We start from the raw sequence: 24,583 nt of genomic DNA, 5'->3' as shown, positions 1-24,583 counted from the left end.
TCTGCTTCTTCGTGTGAAGTTAACAGATCTGCCCATAAGATGACAATTCCACCTTCACTGATTTTGATTGGCACCGGATCTGCTCCTGTTACCACTAACTTATGATGTTGTGTGTTGTCCTCATGAAACTTCTTATCCTGGACAAAATCATCAACTATCAGTTGCTTCTTGTTTTTGGAAGAGGTTAGTAGAACCTCCTGCGCTGCCAGCAACTCGGGCCGAGGCACAGCTAAGTTTAGGGGCCCCTATTGGCAATCGCTTTCAATGCAGAGCAGGAGTGCTCAACTGTTATAGCAAAATTGTTACACAATTTGAAATTGTTACTCAAATCTCCAGTATCATCAAACATGGATGTTGAAACTGACGCAAGTTCATGACCAAGCACAACCTTGTCTCGCCCAATAACCTGCAGGCAAATCACCCTTGCGTAAATCTGGTTTGGGACAGTTAAACGACGTGTGAGACTATCACTCCCGAATTCTTTGTAGCCTATGCTTCATGCAATTCAACTGAATTCAAGAAGCCGGACGAGTCTTTGATCATTACAACAAGTGATTCATAGGCACAATCAATGTTAGTTTGGCTATCAGACTTGGTTGCAACTGAAGCCACATTTTTTCTGACAAGAAGCTATTTCGGCAATCCACAATGATACCTTGCATCAGCTGCGTGAAGGTCACTTACAGTGATATCTACCCTTTGTCGCACAACTTCTGATAGCTCATCTTGACGCCGTTCGCAGGCTTCACGTATAGTTTGCTTGAGTGACTTCTTGCCACCTGCGCTGCCTATTTCCCGACATGAATATGCTGGTCGCCAACGTTTAGGGTGTTTCGGATATTTTTCAAGCACACAATTTTCACCACAAAACAAACAATGTACCGTACTTTGAAGATAAACCCTGGCAGTGATGACCGTCTCCTGGTCTTAGGCGGAATGTAAAACGAGTAACTTTCTGGATTCTTCCTTTTATGCCTTTGAACCTGGAGGCTTGAAGTGTATGTTGAAGCACAGTTTCTGTGACATTTAACTGTGCATTCAGGATTTTCACTAACTTTTTCTTCAAGAAGTTCATGATACCTGTCCCCATAGATTTTGCTATGCTTGATAAAGTTTTGAATACTGACAGGACCAGTGTCTTTCAACGGTTCAGCCTTATTGTCACATCCAAATTTGGACACGAAAAGGCACTGTTCTCCATTCATGTTTCACTATTAGTGATCGTCATACTATATTATAGGCTACGGGCAGCAGGGCTTGATTAAGGCTGATGGGGGCCGAGGCACAGCTAAGTTTAGGGGCCCCTATTGGCAATCGCTTTCAATGCAGAGCAGGAGTGCTCAACTGTTATAGCAAAATTGTTACACAATTTGAAATTGTTACTCAAAAATAACAACTGTGGACACACTGGCACAACAACTTTCACTACCTACGCATACGATACTAATGTAAAATAATAAGGGGCCCTAAAACCAGGGGACCTGAGGCCTGTGCCTCATGTGCATCATGGTTAATCGGGCCCTGACGAGCAGCACCTAAAAAGACAATAGTGAATTATTAGTGCCCGTCTACTACAATATGATAGTTACATGGGATTTAGGCTACAGGGAGTTATGCTATGCTCATTTATAGGTAATGGCCGCCATCTTGGAAATTACCATTATGTAATACGATATTAAGATAATACTTCGTTCTATGGATAGCTTGACCACTAGCCCTACAACTTAAGTATAGAGACAAAAATCCCTTCCTAAGGTGAATGGATAGGGAGTTATGGCCATTTTTAGGTAATGGCGGCCATCTTGGACGCCATCTTAGAAATTACCATTATGTAATGCGATATTAAGATAATAATTAGTTCTAATGGATAGCTTGACCCTTACAACCTAGGTATAGAGACAAAAATCACCTTCCTAAGGTGAATGGATAGGGAGTTATGGTCATTTATAGGTAATGGCGGCCATCTTGGACGCCATCTTGGAAATTGCCATTATGTAATACGATATTAACGTAATACTTACTTCTAATGGATAGCTTGACCCCTACAACCTAGGTATAGAGACAAAAATCACCTTCCTAAGGTGAATGGATAGGGAGTTATGGTCATTTATAGGTAATGGCGGCCATTTTGGACGCCATCTTGGAAATTACCATTATCTAATACGATATTAACGTAATACTTAGTTCTAATGGATAGCTTGACCCCTACAACCTAGGTATAGAGACAAAAATCACCTTCCTAAGGTGAATGGATAGGGAGTTATGGTCATTTATAGGTAATGGCGGCCATTTTGGACGCCATCTTGAATTTCTCAAATTGCCCAAAGGTGACAACATGTCATCAAGCAGTTTCTGAAAATAGAGACCCTTGGCTACCAAAATCAACAGTAAAAACAACTTAATACAACAATGCAGGGTCAACCATCCCCGCTCCCAGACTATAATGGGTAGTACCAAATTTAAGTCATAAATAGAGTAGACAACCGGAAACAGACATTGCAGTCGGCTGCAGCGTGGGTCAGGTGTACGTCGGAAGGCGCAGACCGATGTATAGCGCTCAAGTCCGCTTTCCCGCAATGCAGGGTAAAGATATGAAAAACAAACAAACAAGCTACTGCCAAGTCACCAAATGAGATTTGCTCACATCGGACTTGCTTGCAGACTTGGACAACTAAAATTTTTGTAGTCTTTCGTAATTAGACTATAATTATAATTAGAGTAATTTAAGCTTTTACAAATTATACTAGGATTAGAATTAGAGCTATCCAAGTTTTCACAAATTAAAGTAGAATTTAAGCTAGATTAGAATTAGTTGGACGCAGTTGTCACACATCTTTTTTTTAGTTGGATAAAAACGCCAATCTGGCAACTTGGGATCAAAGTGTCATTCCACCATCACAGCCCCAAACCACTTACGTCATAATATGTATTGTAACGTCAGTGAATTGATAGATTAATCAAATTTTTCATGACTTTGATGCTCAAGAGATGGAATGACACATTGATCTTGATCATTTTATTGCATTTTCTTTAACGTAGCATATAACGTAGATAAGAGCGCAGTAGGCCTATAAAAAAAGTCCGCCCGGATAGCTCAGTTGGTTAGCGCGTGACTTCTGGAACGAAGAAGCTTCAAGATCAAGCGGCGCTGGTTTAACTCTCGGAGGTGTGCGCGCTTGAGCAACGCACGTTAAGGACTGCTCTCCATTCATCGGCATGTAATGGATGGAATAATTCCCCAGCAACAAGACTTTCACAGCCGGAAACTTCACTCTGTCAATCTCGGTGACCGGGCCGCAATTTTCCAAAAAGTATCATTACAAAATCCCCTTTGAACTTTGTTCGGTAATTACAGAAGAAAAAAGAGCAGTAGCAGTGGTGGGAATCAAACCCACGTAAATGGAATGATTACAGCCGCCCTAACCCTCCGAGCCAAGTCAGCCGATGGCGGACCGATGACTTAATTTAGCTAGAAATTACGTTTTCCTTTGTGGCTCAAAAGGGATTTTTTAATGGTACCTTTTGGAAAGTTGCGACCGGGCCGCAAAATTTTTTTTTCCACGAACTTTATGTTACTTCGCATAGAGTTTGTATTTATACCGTGTGAATGCAAACATTTTTCGTTGGCGTGTTTGGTTCAGTGGTTTCGTCTTTTGCCTAATATTCGTGAGGACATCGGTTTGACGCCCATCGAAGTCAATTTTTTTGCATTAATTTTGCGGTGCACAAAAGCTTTTCAAAAGAAGTAAGGTTAGGGTTAATGGGTTAGGGTTAATGGGTTAGGGTTAATGGGTTAGGGTTAATGGGTTAGGGTTAATGGGTTAGGGTTAATGGGTTAGGGTTAATGGGTTAGGGTTAATGGGTTAGGGTTAATGGGTTAGGGTTAATGGGTTAGGGTTAATGGGTTAGGGTTAATGGGTTAGGGTTAATGGGTTAGGGTTAATGGGTTAGGGTTAATGGGTTAGGGTTAATGGGTTAGGGTTAATGGGTTAGGGTTAATGGGTTAGGGTTAATGGGTTAGGGTTAATGGGTTAGGGTTAATGGGTTAGGGTTAATGGGTTAGGGTTAATGGGTTAGGGTTAATGGGTTAGGGTTAATGGGTTAGGGTTAATGGGTTAGGGTTAATGGGTTAGGGTTAATGGGTTAGGGTTAATGGGTTAGGGTTAATGGGTTAGGGTTAATGGGTTAGGGTTAATGGGTTAGGGTTAATGGGTTAGGGTTAATGGGTTAGGGTTAATGGGTTAGGGTTAATGGGTTAGGGTTAATGGGTTAGGGTTAATGGGTTAGGGTTAATGGGTTAGGGTTAATGGGTTAGGGTTAATGGGTTAGGGTTAATGGGTTAGGGTTAATGGGTTAGGGTTAATGGGTTAGGGTTAATGGGTTAGGGTTAATGGGTTAGGGTTAATGGGTTAGGGTTAATGGGTTAGGGTTAATGGGTTAGGGTTAATGGGTTAGGGTTAATGGGTTAGGGTTAATGGGTTAGGGTTAATGGGTTAGAGTTAATTGGTTAGGGTTAATGGGTTAGAATTAATTCTTAATCAATTCGGAAATCTTACTTTTAGACTATAGTGACCAGAATCAATTTCTTTTCTCAACTTTTTTAAACTTAACTAGGTCAGGTGTGTCTCCAGGCTACGTTTTTTTCAGGTTCAATGTTTAGATTTGGACTTGGAGCGTGAGTATCGACTGAAAATCGGCTGCTGTGAGGGCGAAAATCGGTAAAAAAAACCAGTTACGTGTGCCGCGCGGTAACCAGTAATGGCTACACTTACAGAACAGGGATCTGTTACAGAAATATGCAAATGAGACAGAAAGTTTGTGGGAAAAAATTTCACGACCGGGCCTGCGTCAGTGGTTCATAGCCTCTACAAGTATGCGAAACTGCCAGGATTAAGCTCTGCAAGAAGCTTTCCTAGTCCGAGGATAAAGATTCAAGCAATCAAAATAAATTCACGATGCTTCAGAAGCGGGTAACCCCGTTAACGCTACATTACTTTCTGCTTTGCGTCACTGTTACGAGTTGAAAGCTCGGTCACGTGATCTTGGCTCCTCATTTGCTGGACACAAAGATGTTTGTTTTGGTTGAGCGGGTGCGAACGAAGTGTCTTTCAATTATTGTTTGCTCTGTCAGTTTCGCCTTCTTGAGGCAAAAAAGTTATTGTTGATAAGTTTTGATGTTTGATCCATCATCATTATATGTTCCTTCCTCGTATTGAGGGTTGGGTGCAATGCGCCATTGTTCTCGACCAATGGCTCGACCGATTGTTCTCGGCCTTGATCCTTACAAAGAGTTTTTGCTGTGTCAATATAACAAAAGTTCGGTTTGATATTTTCTTGGGTTCTTTTGCTATGTTGGCAGGCACTGTTTTGTTTTGGCTGTGATGGTCAAAAATAAAACACAGCAAACACAATCCACTTGTTTTTAGTTTGATCATCAGTGGACAAAGCTTCTGGATGTAACTTTCGGTCAAAGGTTGATATGGAATTGTCATATTGTAAATGTCTGAAGATAGCTTCCAAAGGGTTCTAATATAGCGTTTGAGTTCAAACACTTTGTATTATTGAACAGAACAGTATACTGAGGATGCTGTGAAAGCGAAATTGATTTATGATTAAAAAAGGAGGCTGGTACACTGTTTGTTGCATTGAGTAACAGAACTATACTAATGATACGAGACAGTCAACCGCTTCAAGTGGACAGTTTGCTGGGTTAGTTTATAAAAACAGAAAAGTTTTATTAGTCAATTAGATGGGAGTCGCTCAGCTTTAGTCTCAAGCGATTTTTGTTAATTTCATAAACGAGAATGTCTAATACTCACACAAGCATGTTGAACGGACCAAGCTCAACATTGTTTTGCAAGTTTTTGCATTTCTAGGAATTTGTTTTTATCCAGCTGACGATAAAAAGGCACGAGAGAAAGATGTTGCTTTCGGCTTCGCAGAGAAGCTCAATTATCAGCGATCCTTGAATTTGCTAGCAAGAAAATGAATGAATGTTTGGCTTGTGGACGTTGTCCATGCTCGACTGTAACGCAACAATGATTTTAACTTTTCTCGCCTGGATTTTGTATGTAAGAAAACACTGTCACCATCAACTCCTTAAAAAAATGCGAGTTGAATTTGCATCAGACAATACAAAAATGTATTGCGTGCCGGATTTGGCCCGCAGCCGGATTTTGGACACCCTGCCATTCAGCATATAAAAAGAGAAATCAAGCTCAACAAAAAATGCTTTAGGCTATCATAAAAAACTTATCTGTATTGCAGTGCAACAATCCTACCAAGTAGGCAAGTAAGTTAATTGGCTTGATGGTCATTGTGGAACAATTTATATCGTCGAGATTGAGAAAATATCAAGAAGATTCATTGACCGAAAAAACTTTGAAGTATCATCGGGTATATATTGTGTTTCAAGCTTTGAAACACAAATAAATCATCAAAAGGTTATTTAAATACAAAATACTTGGTCGACATCGTGTTTAAATGAAAGAGCTTGGCTCTTCATTTCTTCCAACCCTCGAAGAGAGGAAGGAACCTGATGATGTAAAACAGCATTTTGGTATTTCAAAAAAACACAAAATATAATAATAATAATTTTTGTTTTGATATAGCGCTGTATCCATTGCAGAATGCGTTGCTTCTCAGCGTTGTACAATGTACATGCAGACAGTGTCAATGCAGCCGTATAAAGACGCAACTGAGTACATCATTACTTGAATTCATTCCATTGCTCATTCTCAAGCAGGAATAAGATGCAGTACTGTTTTTGAAAAGTCTTTGGTATGACCCCACAGGGCATCGAACCCATGCCAACAGATTTAGAGGGAGATGCCCTAACCACTAAGCCAACGAGCCGGTAATATGCCTACAAAACATGCGGTATCTGACAATGCATCAACAGTTAAAAAAAAAATTATATGTTTAAGCCTAAACGCCACTTTTAAGACATCTGGTTTTTTGATATGAAAAAAAGATTTTACTCTGCCCTAGTCGAGCGCGTAACTACTAGGCTAACAGATCGGACTAGTAATTATAGTGTATGCTCAGCTTTCGCGTGACCTTATGTATGTAACCTAGGTGGCCAATAACGGTTATGCGTCTATTCAAAGCCAATAATTCAAAGTGGTAGCCTAAATTCAAAGCCGATAATTCAAAGATAACAATTCAAAGCGGTCGATTGAAAGCCGATAATTCAAAGACGACAATTCCAAGCGGTCAATTGAAAGCCGACAATTGAAAGCCGGCAGTTCAAAGTTGACGATAATTAATCCGCTTGATTGGAAAAGTCAATAATTGAAATTAATTAATCTTATTGTGATGTGATAAGAGTGCGAGCTCGTACTGTACTCAAAAGTCCATCGTTTTGCAATGCTGAAGTTAGTCAGAAGTCGAACAAGGAGTAGTATGGATGTTTCTTTCACGAAAACGGAAAGAGGAAGGAATAAAGCATGCCATGGCGGCTACTGCTATAATCACGACAGGGATAATAAGCTTGGTGAGGGGTTAAGCTTCTGGTTGTGTGAAGAGTATTGGAAGGAAAATAAGTGCAAAGCAAGAATGCATGTCTGCAATGAAAAGGCAGTGAAATTTGTTGGAGAACATAACCACGCTCCAAATGGTCAGCGTAAGCAGGTTTTGGACGTTTGTGCCCAGGTTAAGTTGCAAGCAGCAACGTCTTACGCTACAACTCAGCAAATCATTACGGCGGCAACAGCAGATTTGCATCCAAATGCAGCAGCTCAAATTCCTGAGGAACGTGTTTTAAAACGCAGCATTCAGCGAGCCAGAAGGCAAGTACAAAATATTCCTGTGGAGTCGTCAAATGCTGAAGAACTGGTAATTCCATTAGAATTCAAGAAATTGGATGATGGTACTGTGTTTCTGCTTTATGATTCTGGGCCTGGAAATGATCGCATATGCATCTTCAGTACCCAGCGTAACCTTGAACTTCTCTCTCAGAGTCAAAGCTATTTCTCTGATGGAACGTTTAGCACAGCTCCAAGCCATCTCTTTCAACAGCTATATACCATCCATGGTATTGAATTAGGCACAATTGTACCTCTTGTCTATGCTCTTTTTCCGAACAAAGCTGCTCAAACCTATTGTCGACTTTTGCAGGCTATAAAAAACCTTCGACCTCAAATAAATCCAATGTCCTGGATGACAGACTTTGAGAAGGCTGCAATCAATGCCATTCAAGACAATTTTCCCGCAACTTCACTAACGGGCTGCTTTTTTCATTTACAGCAATGTGTTTGGCGTAAAATACAGCAATTTGGATTGGTAGCAGCTTATAAAGAAGATGATGGAAAGTTTGCAATGAGTGCGCGGAGCCTGGCAGCACTAGCTTTTGTACCAGAACAAGACGTTGAGAACGCATTACAAGCCCTAGTGATAGATGAAGAATTTGATCACCGAATTCAACCTGTAGCTGATTACTTTGAGGACACTTGGATTGGTCGACCAACTCGCCACGGGCATCGAAGACCTGCTGTGTTCCCAAATGAACTTTAGAATGTTTATCAGCGCACTTTGCGTGGAGAGCATTGTACCAACAATAGCATTGAAGGGTGGCATAGACGTTTTCAATCAACTGTCGGTTGCTTTCGTCCGTCCATCTTTCGCTGCATCAACGCTCTTAAGAAAGAGCAAAAACATAACGAAGTCCTAATGGAACGTCTTGTGGCAGGCCACAATCCTCCATCTCGAAAAAGGAAATATGAACAACTAAATGAACGGATCCTTCGCATTGTGCAACAGTATGATGCTCGAACAACGGCTCAGTATCTGCGTGGAATTGCTCACAACTTTGGCATGTAGTTTTCTTGCAAACTATTTTCTGTTATAATTGTCGGTTTTTGGTATGTAATTAAATTGAAACTGTTTTCTTATGAACTATTTTAGGTTTGAATTGTCGGCTTTCTCTGTTTTGTTTTTTGTCGTTAATCTCAGCTTTGAATTATCGGCTTTTAATTGATGGCTTTGAATTTTCGTCTTTGAATCGTCGTCTTTGAATCAACCGCTTTGAATTTTCGTCTTTGAATTGTCTGCTTTAAATTGTCGTGCTACCGCCAATAACAATACAACTACATTGAAACAATCAATGTGGTTGTTCACATTAAGGGCGGAATTCAGATTTGCGTCTCAAAATAAGTCAGTGTTATGCGTAAGTCAGACTTATATAGGCCAGGCTTATACGAGAAGCTTATTTGCGATGCAGAAACTCGATTTACGCGCGACTTATATAAGACCGTATTAAGCCTCTTGTTTTCGCGCGAAAGAGAAATTGCTATAGCAACTCTTTGGTTGAGGTAATGGAGCGTGAAACTGAAGGCTGTAAAGCTGAGCTACATTCCTGCTGAACCACCAAATAAGGCAATGTTGTGCTTTAAACTCACAACTAGAAAAAAGCACTTTTTTATGATGTTGAAATACGTTATAGTTGCATCAGTAAGTCGTTCGTTAACTAACGTAGATGCCAAGTAATCCATGATGCAACAGATCTAGCACAAAAGTTCATTCACAAGCAAGGAATACTCATTTAACAATGAAACAATGTAAAACAACGTTATGCCAATATGCACATGGCTTTCGTTTACAATAATTCATAAATTTGAAAGAATCAGGTTACTCAAGTTATTTTTGATGCCTAAATAGGAAAGTTTTGACTTTGCTTGCACAATCATGGCCAGGATTGACACATGATGCGCGGATTTTTGACAACAGCATCATTCGAAATAAATTTGAGAATGGAGAAATTGATGGAATCTTATTGGGTGACAATAGGTATGCACCGAGAAATACGCGCTACAATTCTGCAAACAGAACTTTGACTAACCCCGGCCAAGTCGCCATCGCTTCTCTGGAAATGGCCAGTTGCAAAAAATCGAAGGTTTATCAATAGCTGCAGTATGGGCGGTATTGCATGCGATCGGGCTGTCAACGTTTCGTCATTTTTAAACAATTCAAAGAGTTCCATAGTTGCAGTTTTGCTAAGACGGAAACGTTGACAATTAACTGCTTGTCGCTAAGTTGATTAAAAGGATCTGCTTGATCGCGAACAGGCCTTTCAATGTGAATATTTGCATACTCTTCATCGAAGAGTTGCCTGAAAGCAATGGTTTGCAAATCTGTGAGAAAACGAAAATACAATTATATGCAATAATATACTGTGACCTAAGTATCAAACCAAAACCTGTGTCAATAACGCCAAGTTTCAGATGGACTAACTAACCCTAACTTTTTCAGCTGATCTGTGCCCAGACAGCAAGATTCGTCATTTTAACATTGATTCAACGCCTGCAGACGTTGAATCAATGTAAATATAACGGGTTTTGCTCTCTGGGTGGTCCTTTCAGTAGAGTTGTTCGCGTTAAAAACATTAGTTAAATCATTCCTCGCTTGATTATTTTAGAAAGGCTTTTTTATCATTTTTTTATTTATTTTCCACCACTGAAAAGTCTTTGATGAGGTCAATAAGCAGTTGGCGTTCAGAATCGTTGTAATTAAATCCTCTTGGTATTTTTATTGAAATAAGAAATGATAATGCAATTTACATTAAAGGGTTACGGGAATTTGTATAAACTATGTTTATCTAAAAGCGCAGTAAACTCCATCATCAAGTTGCTCACTGAATTTAAAGCAGTACTAGTTCATATCTTAGCGATAGTTAACTGACGCGAAGAAGTGTTTGCGTATAGCTGAGCTATATTCATGCTAAATCAAGAAATAATGCAATGTTGTGCTATTTAAATCTACAACTAGAAAAAAGTCGTTTTTTGTGACGTTGAAGTAGAAACGTTGTAGTTGCAAGGAATACTCATTTAACAATGAAACAACGTAAAACAACGTTATGCCAATATGCACATGGCTTTCGTTTACAATAATTCATAAATTTGAAAGAATCAGATGACTCAGGTTATTTTTGATGCCTTGAAAGTTAAAAATAGTACAATTGTAGGAATACTGTTGCCAGTTTATGACTAAAAGGGCGGGCGCATAGACTCCCTTTGGTCTGAAAACTGTCAAATGTAAGATAGTTAATAGACTTGTTTTTTCCTGGCATTGCAGACAAAGGAAAAAGTATGACCAATCACAATTGTATGTTTGCAAAAGTGATGTTACAAGCAGTATTACTAAACTGCGTGTCAGCGTCTGGTTATTCAACAACACAAAATAGGCATTTCAAAATTTACACCACCAGCAATAACACTAGTAACCTACTATTGTCAGCGTCTGAAAGAAGTCTAGTTATTCAACAATCAAGCCAACTGTCAGACCGAAACTCTGCCTGCAACCAAGCTAAGATAACAGGCACACCTGCTTCACATTAAAAACTATCAAAAAGGCCTCGTGACCTTTGCACCAGACGGTCTATTTAAAAAAAAAATGCTGTAACAAACCTCCTACTTTCAATACCTCCAGTATTAGCCAAACACTTTTCCTTCAACAGAGGCTTAAACCACCTCCGCAGGTGGCTTATATCTTTCGGCTTTTAAGCCGAGTATAAGCCTTGCTAAAGCGTAAGTCTGCTTTCTGAATCGCAAAATCGACGCTTAACGCAGATTTTTGTCCAGACAGACTTAAGCCGCCTTAAGTCTGGTTTCTGAATTCCGCCCTAAGTCAATCGTTTTTGTAGATTAAACTTCCCTAGATAAAAAATACAAACCTCAGTTTCTACGCTGTTATAACATAGTTTAATCAGACACATTCAAAAAAGCGATTAAGGTTACGAAAAAGCGAGTTGGCTTTGTCATTGAGATGAGAATCATTGGTTCTTGATTATTTTTTTTTAGGTACCGGTATGTCATTTTGGATGTTTTCTTGGTAACATGGTCAGACTGACTGTTGAACAAGTTCGTGAGATTGGTGAATGCTTTGTTGAATATTTGGAAAAAGAAAACAAATTAAAGACATGGCCAAAGCCAGAATTAAAGCAGATTTATGAGAGTTTCAGAACCTCTGTCCGGCCATCGTCATGTTACTCTTCAGTTCTGTATACCCTCAGTAGAACAAAACCAAAGCTACTCCGAGTGAAAGATGGATACGTGTTTTTCAAAAACACACAACACTGGACAAACAAGTAAATATTCTTGATATTTGGTTTTAAATAATTTCCATGTTGATTATTTGACCTTTAAGTTATAATCTCAATAAATTTATCTAAAGGTACAGATTTTGCAGAAGGTTATTAAGATTATAAAGCTTTGGTAGAGAGTTCGCTTTGTTGAACCATAAACAGACAGAACAAAGTAACTTTAGCGGGTTCAACATGTTTTATTACAAAGAGATATAACATACCGGTACTTAAAAAATCAAACGTTCATGACACGTAGGTGTGTCCTCATCAAGAATTACTTAAATCTGCAATATACATAGCTGATAGCTATAGATGTACAATTGTACATAGCTGATAGCTATAGAGCCTGCATACATATACAGCTCAAACAAAGATCATGGAAGCCTTAAGAATCAAACGTAATAATCCGTCTCTCAACCGGCAGTTATTCGCCTGTGGCTCATCGTTCCTTCTGTGTGTGTTCTAATTGTTTGTCACATGCTTGTATTTTACACCTCATGTGATCTGTTTCCCGCTGTGTAATTCACTCGTAATTATTCTTGTATCACTTGTTCAGTTTGTGCTTTTCGGTTCAGAGTGTCGTTACAGTTGTAGTGCAAAGTCAAATTTATCTTACGATTTTTCATTTTGTGTATATTGCAGATTTAATTCCTGATGAGGACACACGTAGCCTACGTGTAGAAAAGTTTGAGTTGAATTTTGAATAATGTTATATTTCCTTGTAATAAGACATGTTAAACGCGCTAAAGTTACTTTGTTTTGTCTGTATATTATATGTTATAAGTTGGTGCGCTAATAATTTCTGTCGATTGCAGCACAGGCTATTTAAACCAGTTCTGACTATAGAAAACGAAAACATTTATGAAGGTTTGTTCATTGTGGATAACTGTAAAGCATTCTGCTGTGAGAGAAATTGGTTGTTGTTGTAGGTAATTATACATGTACACAACATAACATATATGAAGCACATGTTACTGTACTATAAGCCTTCTGGGTCTTATTTGCATCAATGGTTTAAAACTTAAACAAGATTGTGATATTGTTAGCATTAAGCTTCCTATGAGCCTTTCTCAGTCTGAGAGTAAAAATTTTTGCAATCAGGCTGCAGCCTTTTGTTTTTTATTTCTTGCTGATATTGTTCACAGCAGAATCATGAAGCACGTTTGAAGAATCAAATGTTCATCATCGTGTAATTTTGTAAGTCAAAAAGAATTTTTTGTAAGAGATATATTTTGTTGATGCAGCTTGTGAATTTTTGGAAACTCCATAAAATATCACTTAATATCTTTGGCAAAAGCATAAATTCAACTATGCAAGTTAATTTTATAGCAACATTATAATCGATCAGGTTTATCTTTGCATCCAGTAAATACAGCGAAATAAATAACCAAGAAAGAATTAATAACCAACAGTTTTTATTGAATGAAAAGGAGACAGCAAAAATACCACAAAGTCATTAAGTCATCTGTCACTTCCATTAATTGCTAAAATAATACAAAAAAATGAAATATTGCATGAAAACAAAGTGATTTAGTCTTACTGTTAGCAGTAATTCGCCCATACAGAGCTGTAGTTAGTACAGTGACATCTCAAACTTAAAAACAGATACCCATACCAAAGGATGCTAGTATACTGTTATACGTTCATACTACCATCTAGATACGCTGAAGTATATTCTTTGGTATATATCGATACATATTGTCACAAAGTGAATTGAATTATTGTTGCTGTAAAACTAAACACTGGCCGCTTCAGTTCGAAATGGCCCGTTTCCGTGAGTCCGATTCGGCGAGTTCTCTATTCGGCTATTTTTTGAAAATCCAACGACGCCTTCTGTTTATTTAGAAAATTTTGTATTTTATTCCACAATATCGTTTCTTTTGCATTCCGACAAAGAAAAATAAATTGAAATGAAATTTAGCGCAAAATGTTTGACCTATTAAATTGAAATGTTTGCTCACATAAAATTGACATGTATCCTACGTCATCCACCTTCTTTGCGTCATGTTTCTGTCATTCGTCATGTCATTCATTTTTTAAATAAGCTATTTGTTGATTTTATATGATATTTTAAATATATTTTACATCAAAACAACCTTTTCACAAAACGATGCTGTAACTCAAAACAGTCAAAGAATTTTTGATCTCAACAAAACTTTTAATTGTAATGTTAAGGCAATTACACTGTTTTAACGTCGCCAGACGTTGAAATCGTGTATATACAAAAGGGAACTTTTGCTGACCAGGTATAGGTTGTACCTGAGAAACATTTACAAAAGCCATTCGATTTGTTCAAAAAACCCAATTAGCCTAACGCCCCTCTCTTCACAGTTTGTATTGACATTGATTCAATGTCTGAATATTGAATAATATTCAATCGTTGGATTTACAGAAGGCGTCGTTGGATTTTCAAAAAATCGCAGAAAGGGAAACTCGCAGAAAAAGGCTGTTGCCGAATAGGGAACTCGCCCAATCGAATTCGCCGAATAGGAGCAGACCCCTCCAGCTCGTCTCGATTAAAAACGTGTGGTCAAGACACATTGATTAATTATATTAGCGGCACGTAACAAACTAACAACGCAGAAGGACGCAAAACTATGTATATCTAACGCAATTGGGAGAAGGCGACCAAGCACTCTATGGAATTCCAATCTGTGAGGAAAAGCAAGACGCTGTGAGAAAAATGCAGGAATGAACTATACAGAGCCTGCTGGGTTACGCAGAATCCAGAACTAGTAATAGGTGACGTCAAAGAACGTACTCACGATGTATGTAGGCTAAAGCTCGCAGGAGCTACAATAAACACATTCTCATGCAGTGTCAACAGCACTATTGTACAAGTGTATATTAGGCTTTTATCATAAAAGAAGTGTTCAAGTATAAAGAACATAGTGCTGCCACAAATTGTGAACAAAACAATTTAAACAAAATCACAGCACTGTGTTCCATTGTTCTCGGCATGATTACAGCACCAGACTTTCCCTGCGTTCAACAGTTCTTAACCCCAAGTAAATTTATTAATAGTAAATGATTTGCAATAACTGACAGTAGCAACTAGGCTAGACCGAGAGCCTACGACAGAAGATTTCACCCCATAAGGTACAAAAGGTTTGACCCCTTGAAGTTACTGGGGTCAACCATGTCACTCACAAAAAGTATGGAAGATTGACCGCACCGGGTGGATCTAGACGCTAGAGCCCCCTAAAAAGCCCAAAAAGGGGGTTAATTTCACCCCATATAGTACATAGGCCAAACTTGGTGAATACGAAGTTCTATGTCAGGACATCACAAAAATATCAAATCTAACAATATTTTCGAGTGGAAAGGTGATGTAAGACCCCCCCGAAAGTGACCCCCTGGGGGGTTAATTTCACCCCATAAAGTACATGGACCAAAGTTGGTCAAAACGAAGTTTTATGTCAGGACATCACAAAAATATCAAATCTAACAATATTTTCGGGTGGAAAGGTGATGTAAGATGACTTCAAAGTGACTTCCCATAATGTGACCCCCTCGGTAGGTGTATTTCACCCCATAAAGCACATGGACCAAACTTGGTCAAAACGAATTCTTATGTCAGGACATCACAAAAATATCAAATCTAACAATAGTTTTGGGAGGAAAGATGATGTAAGACTCCCCCAAAGTGACCCCCCAGGGGATTAATTGCACACCATAAGGTAGGCTACATGGACTAAAGTAGGTTAAATCGAAGTCTTATTTCACGGCATAACAAAAATGTCAAATCTAACAATATTTTCGGGTGGAAAGGTGATGTAAGATGTCATCAAAGTAACCCCCAGAGGGTTTATTTCATCATAGAGTACATGGACCAAACGTGGTCAAAACGAAGTCTTATAGGACACCACAAAATATCAAATCTAACAATACTCTCAGTTGGGAAGATGATAAAAGACCTACCTGTTGTATATCTGAATTGTGAAAGAACTACAGCTTAGCAATACTATGTACAATCGAGCAACAGTTTACAATTAGCAACCACTAAGCGAGAACTACAATACTAGACTGATCATTGCGCATACGATAACAAGACGGCAACAGTGGGTCATTGTTACGTCACACACGAATACCACAACCCCCCTTTTTCTACAAGGAAGTTGTGAGCAACAGTTTGTTTCTCAACGTCCGGAGCTTTATGTACAAACATAGTCATTCAACTTTGACGGTCCTTTGGCACGTCGCTTGCTCCGTCGTGGAGGTATCTGTCGTACAATAACATTGTCATTAAAATGAACTTTCCGATTCGGCGAAGGTATCTCATCCTCTCCTTCGGTTGTCCTGTGAGTCGCGATGGCATCATCTATCTCTGGTCGCAGAAATCGTCGATTACGCCAGCAGATTCGACCACTGGGTAGTTTGATGTTGTAATCACGGTTTTTACCTATGCCAACAACTTGACCGATACGATCCCATTTATGTGAAACTGGGTTTTGTATTCGTACACTTTGACCGATAACAAGGGGTTTGAGAACTTTGGAATGTTTGTTGTAATTTTGTTCTGCATATTGCTTTATGCTTGCTGCAGCTTTATCCCAATTGTCAAATTTATTTTTCCACGCTTCACTAAACGACTGGATCCGGGCCGGCACGATCGATCGTATGGGAGATCCATATAAAATTTCAGCGGGTGATAAACCATGAGCTTTCGGAGTATTTAGCCATTCTAGAAAGCCTTCACAAAATTCTTCGCTGTCAATGCTGCCTCTTTCAGACGTTTTAGCAAGGAGGTTCTTCATAGCCTTGACAGCAGCTTCAGCGTGTCCGTTCGACTGAGGATAATGAGGTGTGCTGCGCACAGAGGTAGCACCCCATCTTTTTAGGAATTGTCGAAATCTACTGGAAGTGAACTGAGGTCCTCCGTCTGTTCTCACGCGAACTGGTACACCTGTATCTACAAAGTATTTTCTGATAACACTGATCACCTGTTGAGAAGTTGGATCGTGGTTAAACTCTGTGATCTTTATCCATCCAGACAAACGATCAACATACACGAGATAACACTTTCCCGCGTAACTGAAAAGATCCATAGATACTTCTTCAAAGGGGCGAGTTGGAGGAGGATCAAACTTCATTGGCTCTTGCTGTTGGCTGGATGAGTGCTCTTGCTACAAGATTGCTACAAGACACTTGCTACAAGATTCAACTGTAGTCTTTATGTCATTGTTGATAGCTGGCCAATAAACAGTTTGTCGGACACGACGTTTGGTTCTGTCAATACCTTGATGTGAAGAATGCAGCTTGGTCAGGATTTCTTTTCTTTTAGCCTGAGGCACCACGATGCGATGACTGTCCAAGAGAATCAATCCATCCTCGATCGACAATTGATCTTTTAGTTTCTTAAAAACTTGAGAAGCAGAATTCAGCTGCTTGTCTTGAAAATTGTTTTGGATTGACGCTATAAGCTCTTGACTTTGTTGATCTGTGCGAGTGGCTTCTTTGAGTTCTTCCAATATAGGATCAGCACGGATGGCACCTTCTTCGTTTCTGAGGATTGCAAACACCTTGTGTATGGTCGTACTGACGACTTCGTCAGTAATCAAGTCGTCTTTTTCTGGATCTCTGCATGGAGCTCGGGATAGGGCATCAGGGATTTCATGATTTTTGCCTTTTCTCCAGACAGTTTTGAATATGTATCCCCCTAGCTTTTCTTTCAGCCGTTGAATTCTGGGATTGTCTACCATATCCAAAGTTTGATTGTCCAGGATTGACTCTAATGGCTTATGATCCACAACTATGTCAAATTTAGGCAAACCTTTGAGGTAAATTTGACATTTATTTATTGCCCATACCACTGCGAGTAACTCTAGTTCAACCATGGCATACCTGGATTCTGTTTCAGTCGTAAAACGAGATCCTGCCTTTGTGAGTTTCCATGTGTCATTATGCTTCTGTAAAAGAGCATACCCTAATCCCTTGAGTCGGGACGAATCAGTTTGAAGCATAGTAGGTAGCTTCGGATCAAAGGAAGCTAGGATGGGAGGACTGCAAAGGATTGCTTTTGTCTTCTTGAATGCTTCATCGTGAATTGGGGTCCAAACAAAAGCGTTTTTGGGTTTCAACAAATCTCTAAGAGGAGAAGCGACTTCACTCAGTCTGCACGTGAATCCTCCTAGCTGATTTGCCATACCCATGAAGGAGCGAAGACCTTTAAGGTTACTGGGGGTGGGAAAATCGGAAATAGCTCGTATTTGTTTAGGATCTGCTGTTATTCCATCCTCACTCACCACATAACCAACGTAGTCAACGGTGGTGCACATGAAGTTAAACTTACAAGGATTGAGTGTGATTCCATACTTTCTGCATCGATTGAGCACTTCGACAACGGTGTCGAGACTTTGTTGCGCTGTTTTGCTGTAAACTAGAATATCATCAACAACTTTTTCGACAAAGTCGATGCCGTAGATTGCTTCATCACCTCTGGCACAGTACTCATCTTGGGAGGAAGTTAATCCCATAGGCGCTCTTAGAAACTTAAATCTTCCGTGTGGAGTAATAAAAGTAGTGAGGTCCTGGCTTTCAGGAGCTAAAGGGACTTGCCAATATCCTTTTGCCGCATCCAATGTAGTAAAATATTTTGTCCCAGATGGGATATTTGTGACAGCTTCATGCGGCGTCTTTGATGGATAGTAAGGGCGTCGAACGTATTGGTTTAATTTTTGAAGATCAACACATAATCGAATACCTCCTTTTGGCTTTGGCACCACAACGATAGGATGAACCCAATCAGTTGCTTCTGTAACTGGTTCTATAACACCAGCTGCAACTTGTTTTTCAAGTTCTTCTTTAAGAAGGTGTTTGTACGCCAAAGGAATTTGACGAGGCGTAGATACAGCATATGGTTGTGCTTCTTTCTTCAAAGAGATTTTCATCGGCTTGACATTCATTTGACGAAGTTCGCCATCGTTAGCAAATACATCTTGAAATTCATTCAAAAGTGTATGCTTCATCTGATCGACTTCTTCTAGAGTAGGTTGATTTGAAATATGAAACTTGCTTTCTTTTACACTTGAAATTTGCTTTGCAGTATGCAATTGATGCAAGGTTAGAGGCTTAGGATAGTCTGGTGGCAAAATACTAAGTTGCTTGCAAACATACCATGCGAGTAGAAAATCTTCAACTTCTTTACACACATAGATGGTTTCTTTTGAAGACATTTCTCCATACTCTATTTCGCAGTGCAAAGTGCCAATGCATGTAAGTGACTGTCCATTCGCGGTCATCAAAGGGTCGTTAGTTGGTGGTTTTAACATGCTAAGATCGTATCCTAACTGTTTAAGCTTGCCTGTTCCTATAAGGGTGGCTTCAGCACCGGTATCCGGCGTGGCTTGACTGGAACCAATAACACTTCTAGATTTTGTTGATCGCAATGTAACTAAAATTTTCGGAGCTGGTAGGCTATCCTTGTGCAATGAATTAATAGCACTTCGTTTAACTTGACCTGTGTGTTTCTTGCTAGTTACGCGACTGACAGAATTTGACATCTTAGAGTGGCATACAGAAGCAAAATGTCCAGTTTTGCGACATTTTAGACATACCTTGTCTTTAGCAGGACACTGGGTTTGTCCTCTGGGTGGGCAGTTCGGTTTTCCACATCTTCTGCATGATTTCACATCTCTCTCTTTAGATTTATATGGACGTCGCGGAAATTTATTTCGGTTAATGAACCTGCTCCGCGTCCTTTCCATGGCAGCTTCGTCTAATTTTGCAGCTTCTTCTGATCTACAAACATCAGTTACTTTCTGAAGAGTTGGAAGCGGCGTGATAGCTAACAATTTCTGTCGAAGTTCCTTGTTTGAAATTCCAGACATAACTTTTGTAACTAAGCGGCGATCTAAGCAATTCACACAAAGATCGGCTTCTCTAGCTAACGTTTTAATAGCAATAAGAAACGAATCAAAAGATTCCCCTTCGAGCTGTCTTCTTTCTTCGAAAGCTACACAATCCAAGGCTATGTTGCGTTGGCTTCGAATGTAACCCTTTACTTTATCGAGAACTTCTTCCGGTTGAAGCTCGGTGTCATCAGGTATGAGTAAGACATGTTCGAGAGCTTCTCGCATTTCTATAGAGAAAAAAACTTCTCATTAACGCTAATCGGCTGTTCCGAGATAGCTGTGCTGCTTGCGAGACTGTGACGTAATCGTTGTACGACTTCCGCCATCTTGAAAATTCGCCTAACGAGACTCCTACATTAAGTACAGGCGGCTTCTGCGCATCTGCTTTTGAGGTTCTATGATTCCCAGCCTCACTGTGCCTAGTTGGTGGGCTATCTTCTGCAGGCGTTTGCGGCTGATGCATTTGGGCAATTAGATTTTGCATTTGTTGCTGACTTTCAGCTGTCTGCACTTGAGCGCGATGTTGCATTTCTAATTGCGATTTTAAAAATTGTTGAAGCCATGCTGGGGTGGCTGAGCTTGCGGCCACTTCATTAGCTTCAGTGTCTGAAGGTTGCGCTGTAGCTAATTCAGATAATTTCTTCTTAGCTGTTTGAAGTTCAGCTTCTAATTCTTTGCGCGACTTTGGCATGATTAGAAATACTAGGTAGCCTAGGCTAACCCAAAACTTGCTAAACTCAGCTGACAATAAATCTAGGCTATAAGCAAATTTAATGTCCTTCTAGCTTTCTCTTGGCTCGGCTTTAAAATGCCGGCGACGCCATGTTGTATATCTGAATTGTGAAAGAACTACAGCTTAGCAATACTATGTACAATCGAGCAACAGTTTACAATTAGCAACCACTAAGCGAGAACTACAATACTAGACTGATCATTGCGCATACGATAACAAGACGGCAACAGTGGGTCATTGTTACGTCACACACGAATACCACACTACCCAAAAGTGAATCTCCTCCTATAGTTTAATTTACTTCATTCCTTACTCGAACCAACCTTGGTGTAACGGAAGTGCTATGCCAGGACAGCAGTGTTGTACGCGTCATTGAAATAATTTGACGGCGTCAGCGTCAGCGCGAATTGCCTAAAAACTTTACGGCGTAAAGGACTGCGTAAGCTCTTAAAGAAATTGACGGCGTCAGCGTCAGCGCTAATTTCTAGCGCTAATTTCTAGCGCTATTTTTTGCCAGCGTCTCATAAAACGCAAATATTTCAACCAAGTTCAGGCTAACAATAGTTATAAATAAAGAGCAGGTATTATGTTTTGAGACTGTATTGTAATTAGCTGCTCAGCTTATTAGTTATTTCCTTGCAGAAAAACAAGCATTTCAAAACGTTTGTCTGACAATCTGCTGTGTTAAAGACGCATATTCAGGGGCGCCGAAGCGATTTTTGACTGGACGGGCAGGAGTATGAAATAAGGGCATTTTTGTTGCTGAAAGGCCAATTTTTTTTTAAGTTTTGAGATAAGATATAGCGATAATGCTCATCTATCAGCTCATTATCGAGTAATGATACAAGTATCCGCTATACAAAGAACAATGGCACGGAAAGGCATCATGCTATTTTATAATCATGTAATATAACTTACTGCGATGGAGAATTTTGTGTCGTGAATATTATTTTGAGGCAAAAATAGAACATTATAATTAGGCTAAAAGCGAATAGCATAAATTGTTATATTGCAAAGTGTGCAGTAGCTTACATGACCTTAAAAGGGCACCATTGCCCCCTCTTCCCTCCTCATCCACAGAAATTTGAGGGCAGGGGGGCATCCGCTCCCCCTGCTCCACCCCCGGTTCCGGCGCCCCTGCGCTTGTTGTCCTTTCCAAGTGAAAACATGCGTTCCACACCAGCGCTGGTTGGTATTGGTGTGTTGTATTTCAAAAACAAGTTGAAAACGTTTAGTCGGAAAGGTATCGCTGTTCCAAGCGTGCTGTGATAGTTTAGAATGTATAAATCTTTTAACGAGGTCCACTGCACCAACATCGCTCTTTTCAGGGGCATAGAGCTCTTGAAATAAAGTATGTTCAACGTCCGTGATGCCATTCATGGTTTTTCGCTTTCTGTCTCTGATCCCTCGTTCTCAATACATGGGTTATCACCATTTGGCGAACTTCTTCCGCATGTATTCCAGGGAGCCATTCCAACCAACGCAAAAACTGGTAATTCGGATGAGTCGCGCTGGCCAGAATACATTGTGAAACTCTTATTGTGAAACGAGATTTTCCAAGAAAACAAAAAATGACGCTTAGCGCTTGACGCTTAAAATCGGCAAAATAGTTGACGGCGCTATCACTTCCGTCAACTGAAAAATAAATTGACGGCGCTAGCCTCAGCGTCAACAAAAAGTTGACGCCGTCAACGTACAACACTGCAGGACAGTACCAATGGATTAAATCTAAAAATATTTTTATATAGGTTTTGATGAAATACATTCACAAGCTGTCCCATGATGCATGAAATGGAACTATAGCCTACTTTACAAAAAGTTTTTGTATAAATCATATTCAGTCAATCGAAAAAAGGCAACAGGACATGACAATACATGGCTTTGTAACACCAAAAACAGAAAGTACATAAGAAGCATATAGGCTACCCTACAGTAGCCAGAAAATTGATCCAAGATCTTGATACGACCACTAAATGTTGACTTAATTGAACAACTGACTATCCAAATAAGACGAAGAATAAGACGAAGAAAGTGAAAGCGACAGCAGTGACAATGAAGAATAAAGAAACGACCGTTTACTTACACAAACAATCTCTGTTTATGAATGAACAGTTACAATAACTGATGAGAGACATGAAGCAAATGGCATTAAACAAAAATTTACTACATTGGGTTTATTGGGTTATTTATTGTAGCAGCTGGAAAATGTTCATTACTGCCTGAATCCAAATGATTCACTTCGAAACGTTTTGATTTGGATAGTCAGTTGTTCGATTAATTCCACATTTAGTGGTCGTATCAAGATCTTCGATCAATTTTCTGGCTACTGTAGCCTATATGCTTCTCATGTAGCCTACTTTCTGTTTTTGGTGTTACAAAGCCATGTATTGTCATGTCCTGTTGCCTTTTTTTCGATTGACTGAACATGATTTATACAAAAACTTTTTGTAAAGTAGGCTATAGTTCCATTTCATGCATCATGGGACAGCTTGTGAATGTATTTCACCAAAACTAAATAAAAATATTTTTAGATTTAATCCATTGGTACTGTCCTGGCATAGCACTTCCGTTACACCAAGGTTGGTTCGAGTAAGGGATGAAGTAAATTAAATTATAGGAGGAGATTCACTTTTGGGTAGGTCTTTTATCATCTTCCCAACTGAGAGTATTGTTAGATTTGATATTTTGTGGTGTCCTATAAGACTTCGTTTTGACCACGTTTGGTCCATGTACTCTATGGTGAAATAAACCCTCTGGGGGTTACTTTGATGACATCTTACATCACCTTTCCACCCGAAAATATTGTTAGATTTGATATTTTTGTTATGCCGTGAAATAAGACTTCGATTTAACCTACTTTAGTCCATGTAGCCTACCTTATGGGGTGCAATTAATCCTCTGGGGGGTCACTTAAGGGGAGTCTTACATCATCTTTCCTCCCAAAACTATTGTTAGATTTGATATTTTTGTGATGTCCTGACATAAGAATTCGTTTTAACCAAGTTTGGTCCATGTGCTTTATGGGGTGAAATACACTTTCCGAGGGGGTCACATTAAGGGAAGTCACTTTGAAGTCATCTTACATCACCTTTCCACCCGAAAATATTGTTAGATTTGATATTTTTGTGATGTCCTGACATAAGACTTCATTTTGACCAAGTTTGGTTCATGTACTTTATGGGGTGAAATAAACCTTCCGAGGGGGTCACATTAAGGGAAGTCACTTTGAAGTCATCTTACACCACCTTTCCACCCGAAAATATTGTTAGATTTGATATTTTTGTGATGTCCTGACATAAAACTTCGTTTTGACCAACTTTGGTCCATGTACCTTATGGGGTGAAATTAACCCCCCAGGGGGTCACTTTCGGGGGGGTCTTACATCACCTTTCCACTCGAAAATATTGTTAGATTTGATATTTTTGTGATGTCCTGACATAGAACTTCGTTTTCACCAAGTTTGGTCCATGTATCTTATGGGGTGAAATTAACCCCCTTTTTGGGCTTTTTAGGGGGCTCTAGGGACCAGATCCACCCGGCGCGGTCAATCTTCCATACTTTTTGTGAGTGACATGGTTGACCCCAGTAACTTCAAGGGGTCAAACCTTTTGTACCTTATGGGGTGAAATCTTCTGTCGTAGGCTCCCAGACTAAACACTTGCTGCTACAAGTACTGCGGTATCATGGCTAACTGACGAATATCTAGTTTTGCATTTGGATAAATTTTGTACTCTCGTAGATGATTCTTATGAACTGCTTGTAACATGTTTTCTATATCCTTGCCATGAATCTCGTGTATGATTGTTATGTATTCTCCAACAGCGTTCAGTCAACGTATCAATCTCATGCGTCACCGAAAGTTGAAACAGAACGACAAAAAATATTTCGATTGTTGAAAGCTTCTAAAAGAAGGTGAAT

The 24,583-nt window shown here is 39.5% G+C and overlaps 1 protein-coding gene across 1 annotated transcript in view; it reads left to right on the top strand.

The window, feature by feature from the left end:
• Positions 1-11,831: 11,831 nt before the first annotated feature.
• The window catches only part of LOC145780673 (putative helicase mov-10-B.1), a 28,924-nt gene continuing 16,172 nt past the window's right edge, over positions 11,832-24,583 (top strand). The window contains exons 1-2 of the mRNA XM_082592293.1: positions 11,832-12,082; positions 24,488-24,577. Coding sequence (XP_082448419.1) covers positions 11,832-12,082; positions 24,488-24,577 — 341 coding nt within the window. The remainder of the gene's footprint in view (positions 12,083-24,487; positions 24,578-24,583) is intronic.

This window comes from Aplidium turbinatum, chromosome 12, assembly GCF_918807975.1.
Source record: "Aplidium turbinatum chromosome 12, kaAplTurb1.1, whole genome shotgun sequence".
Taxonomy (NCBI): domain Eukaryota; kingdom Metazoa; phylum Chordata; class Ascidiacea; order Aplousobranchia; family Polyclinidae; genus Aplidium; species Aplidium turbinatum.
The sequence above is the reverse complement of the archived record's forward strand: the minus strand, read 5'-3'. Positions and strand labels throughout refer to the sequence as shown.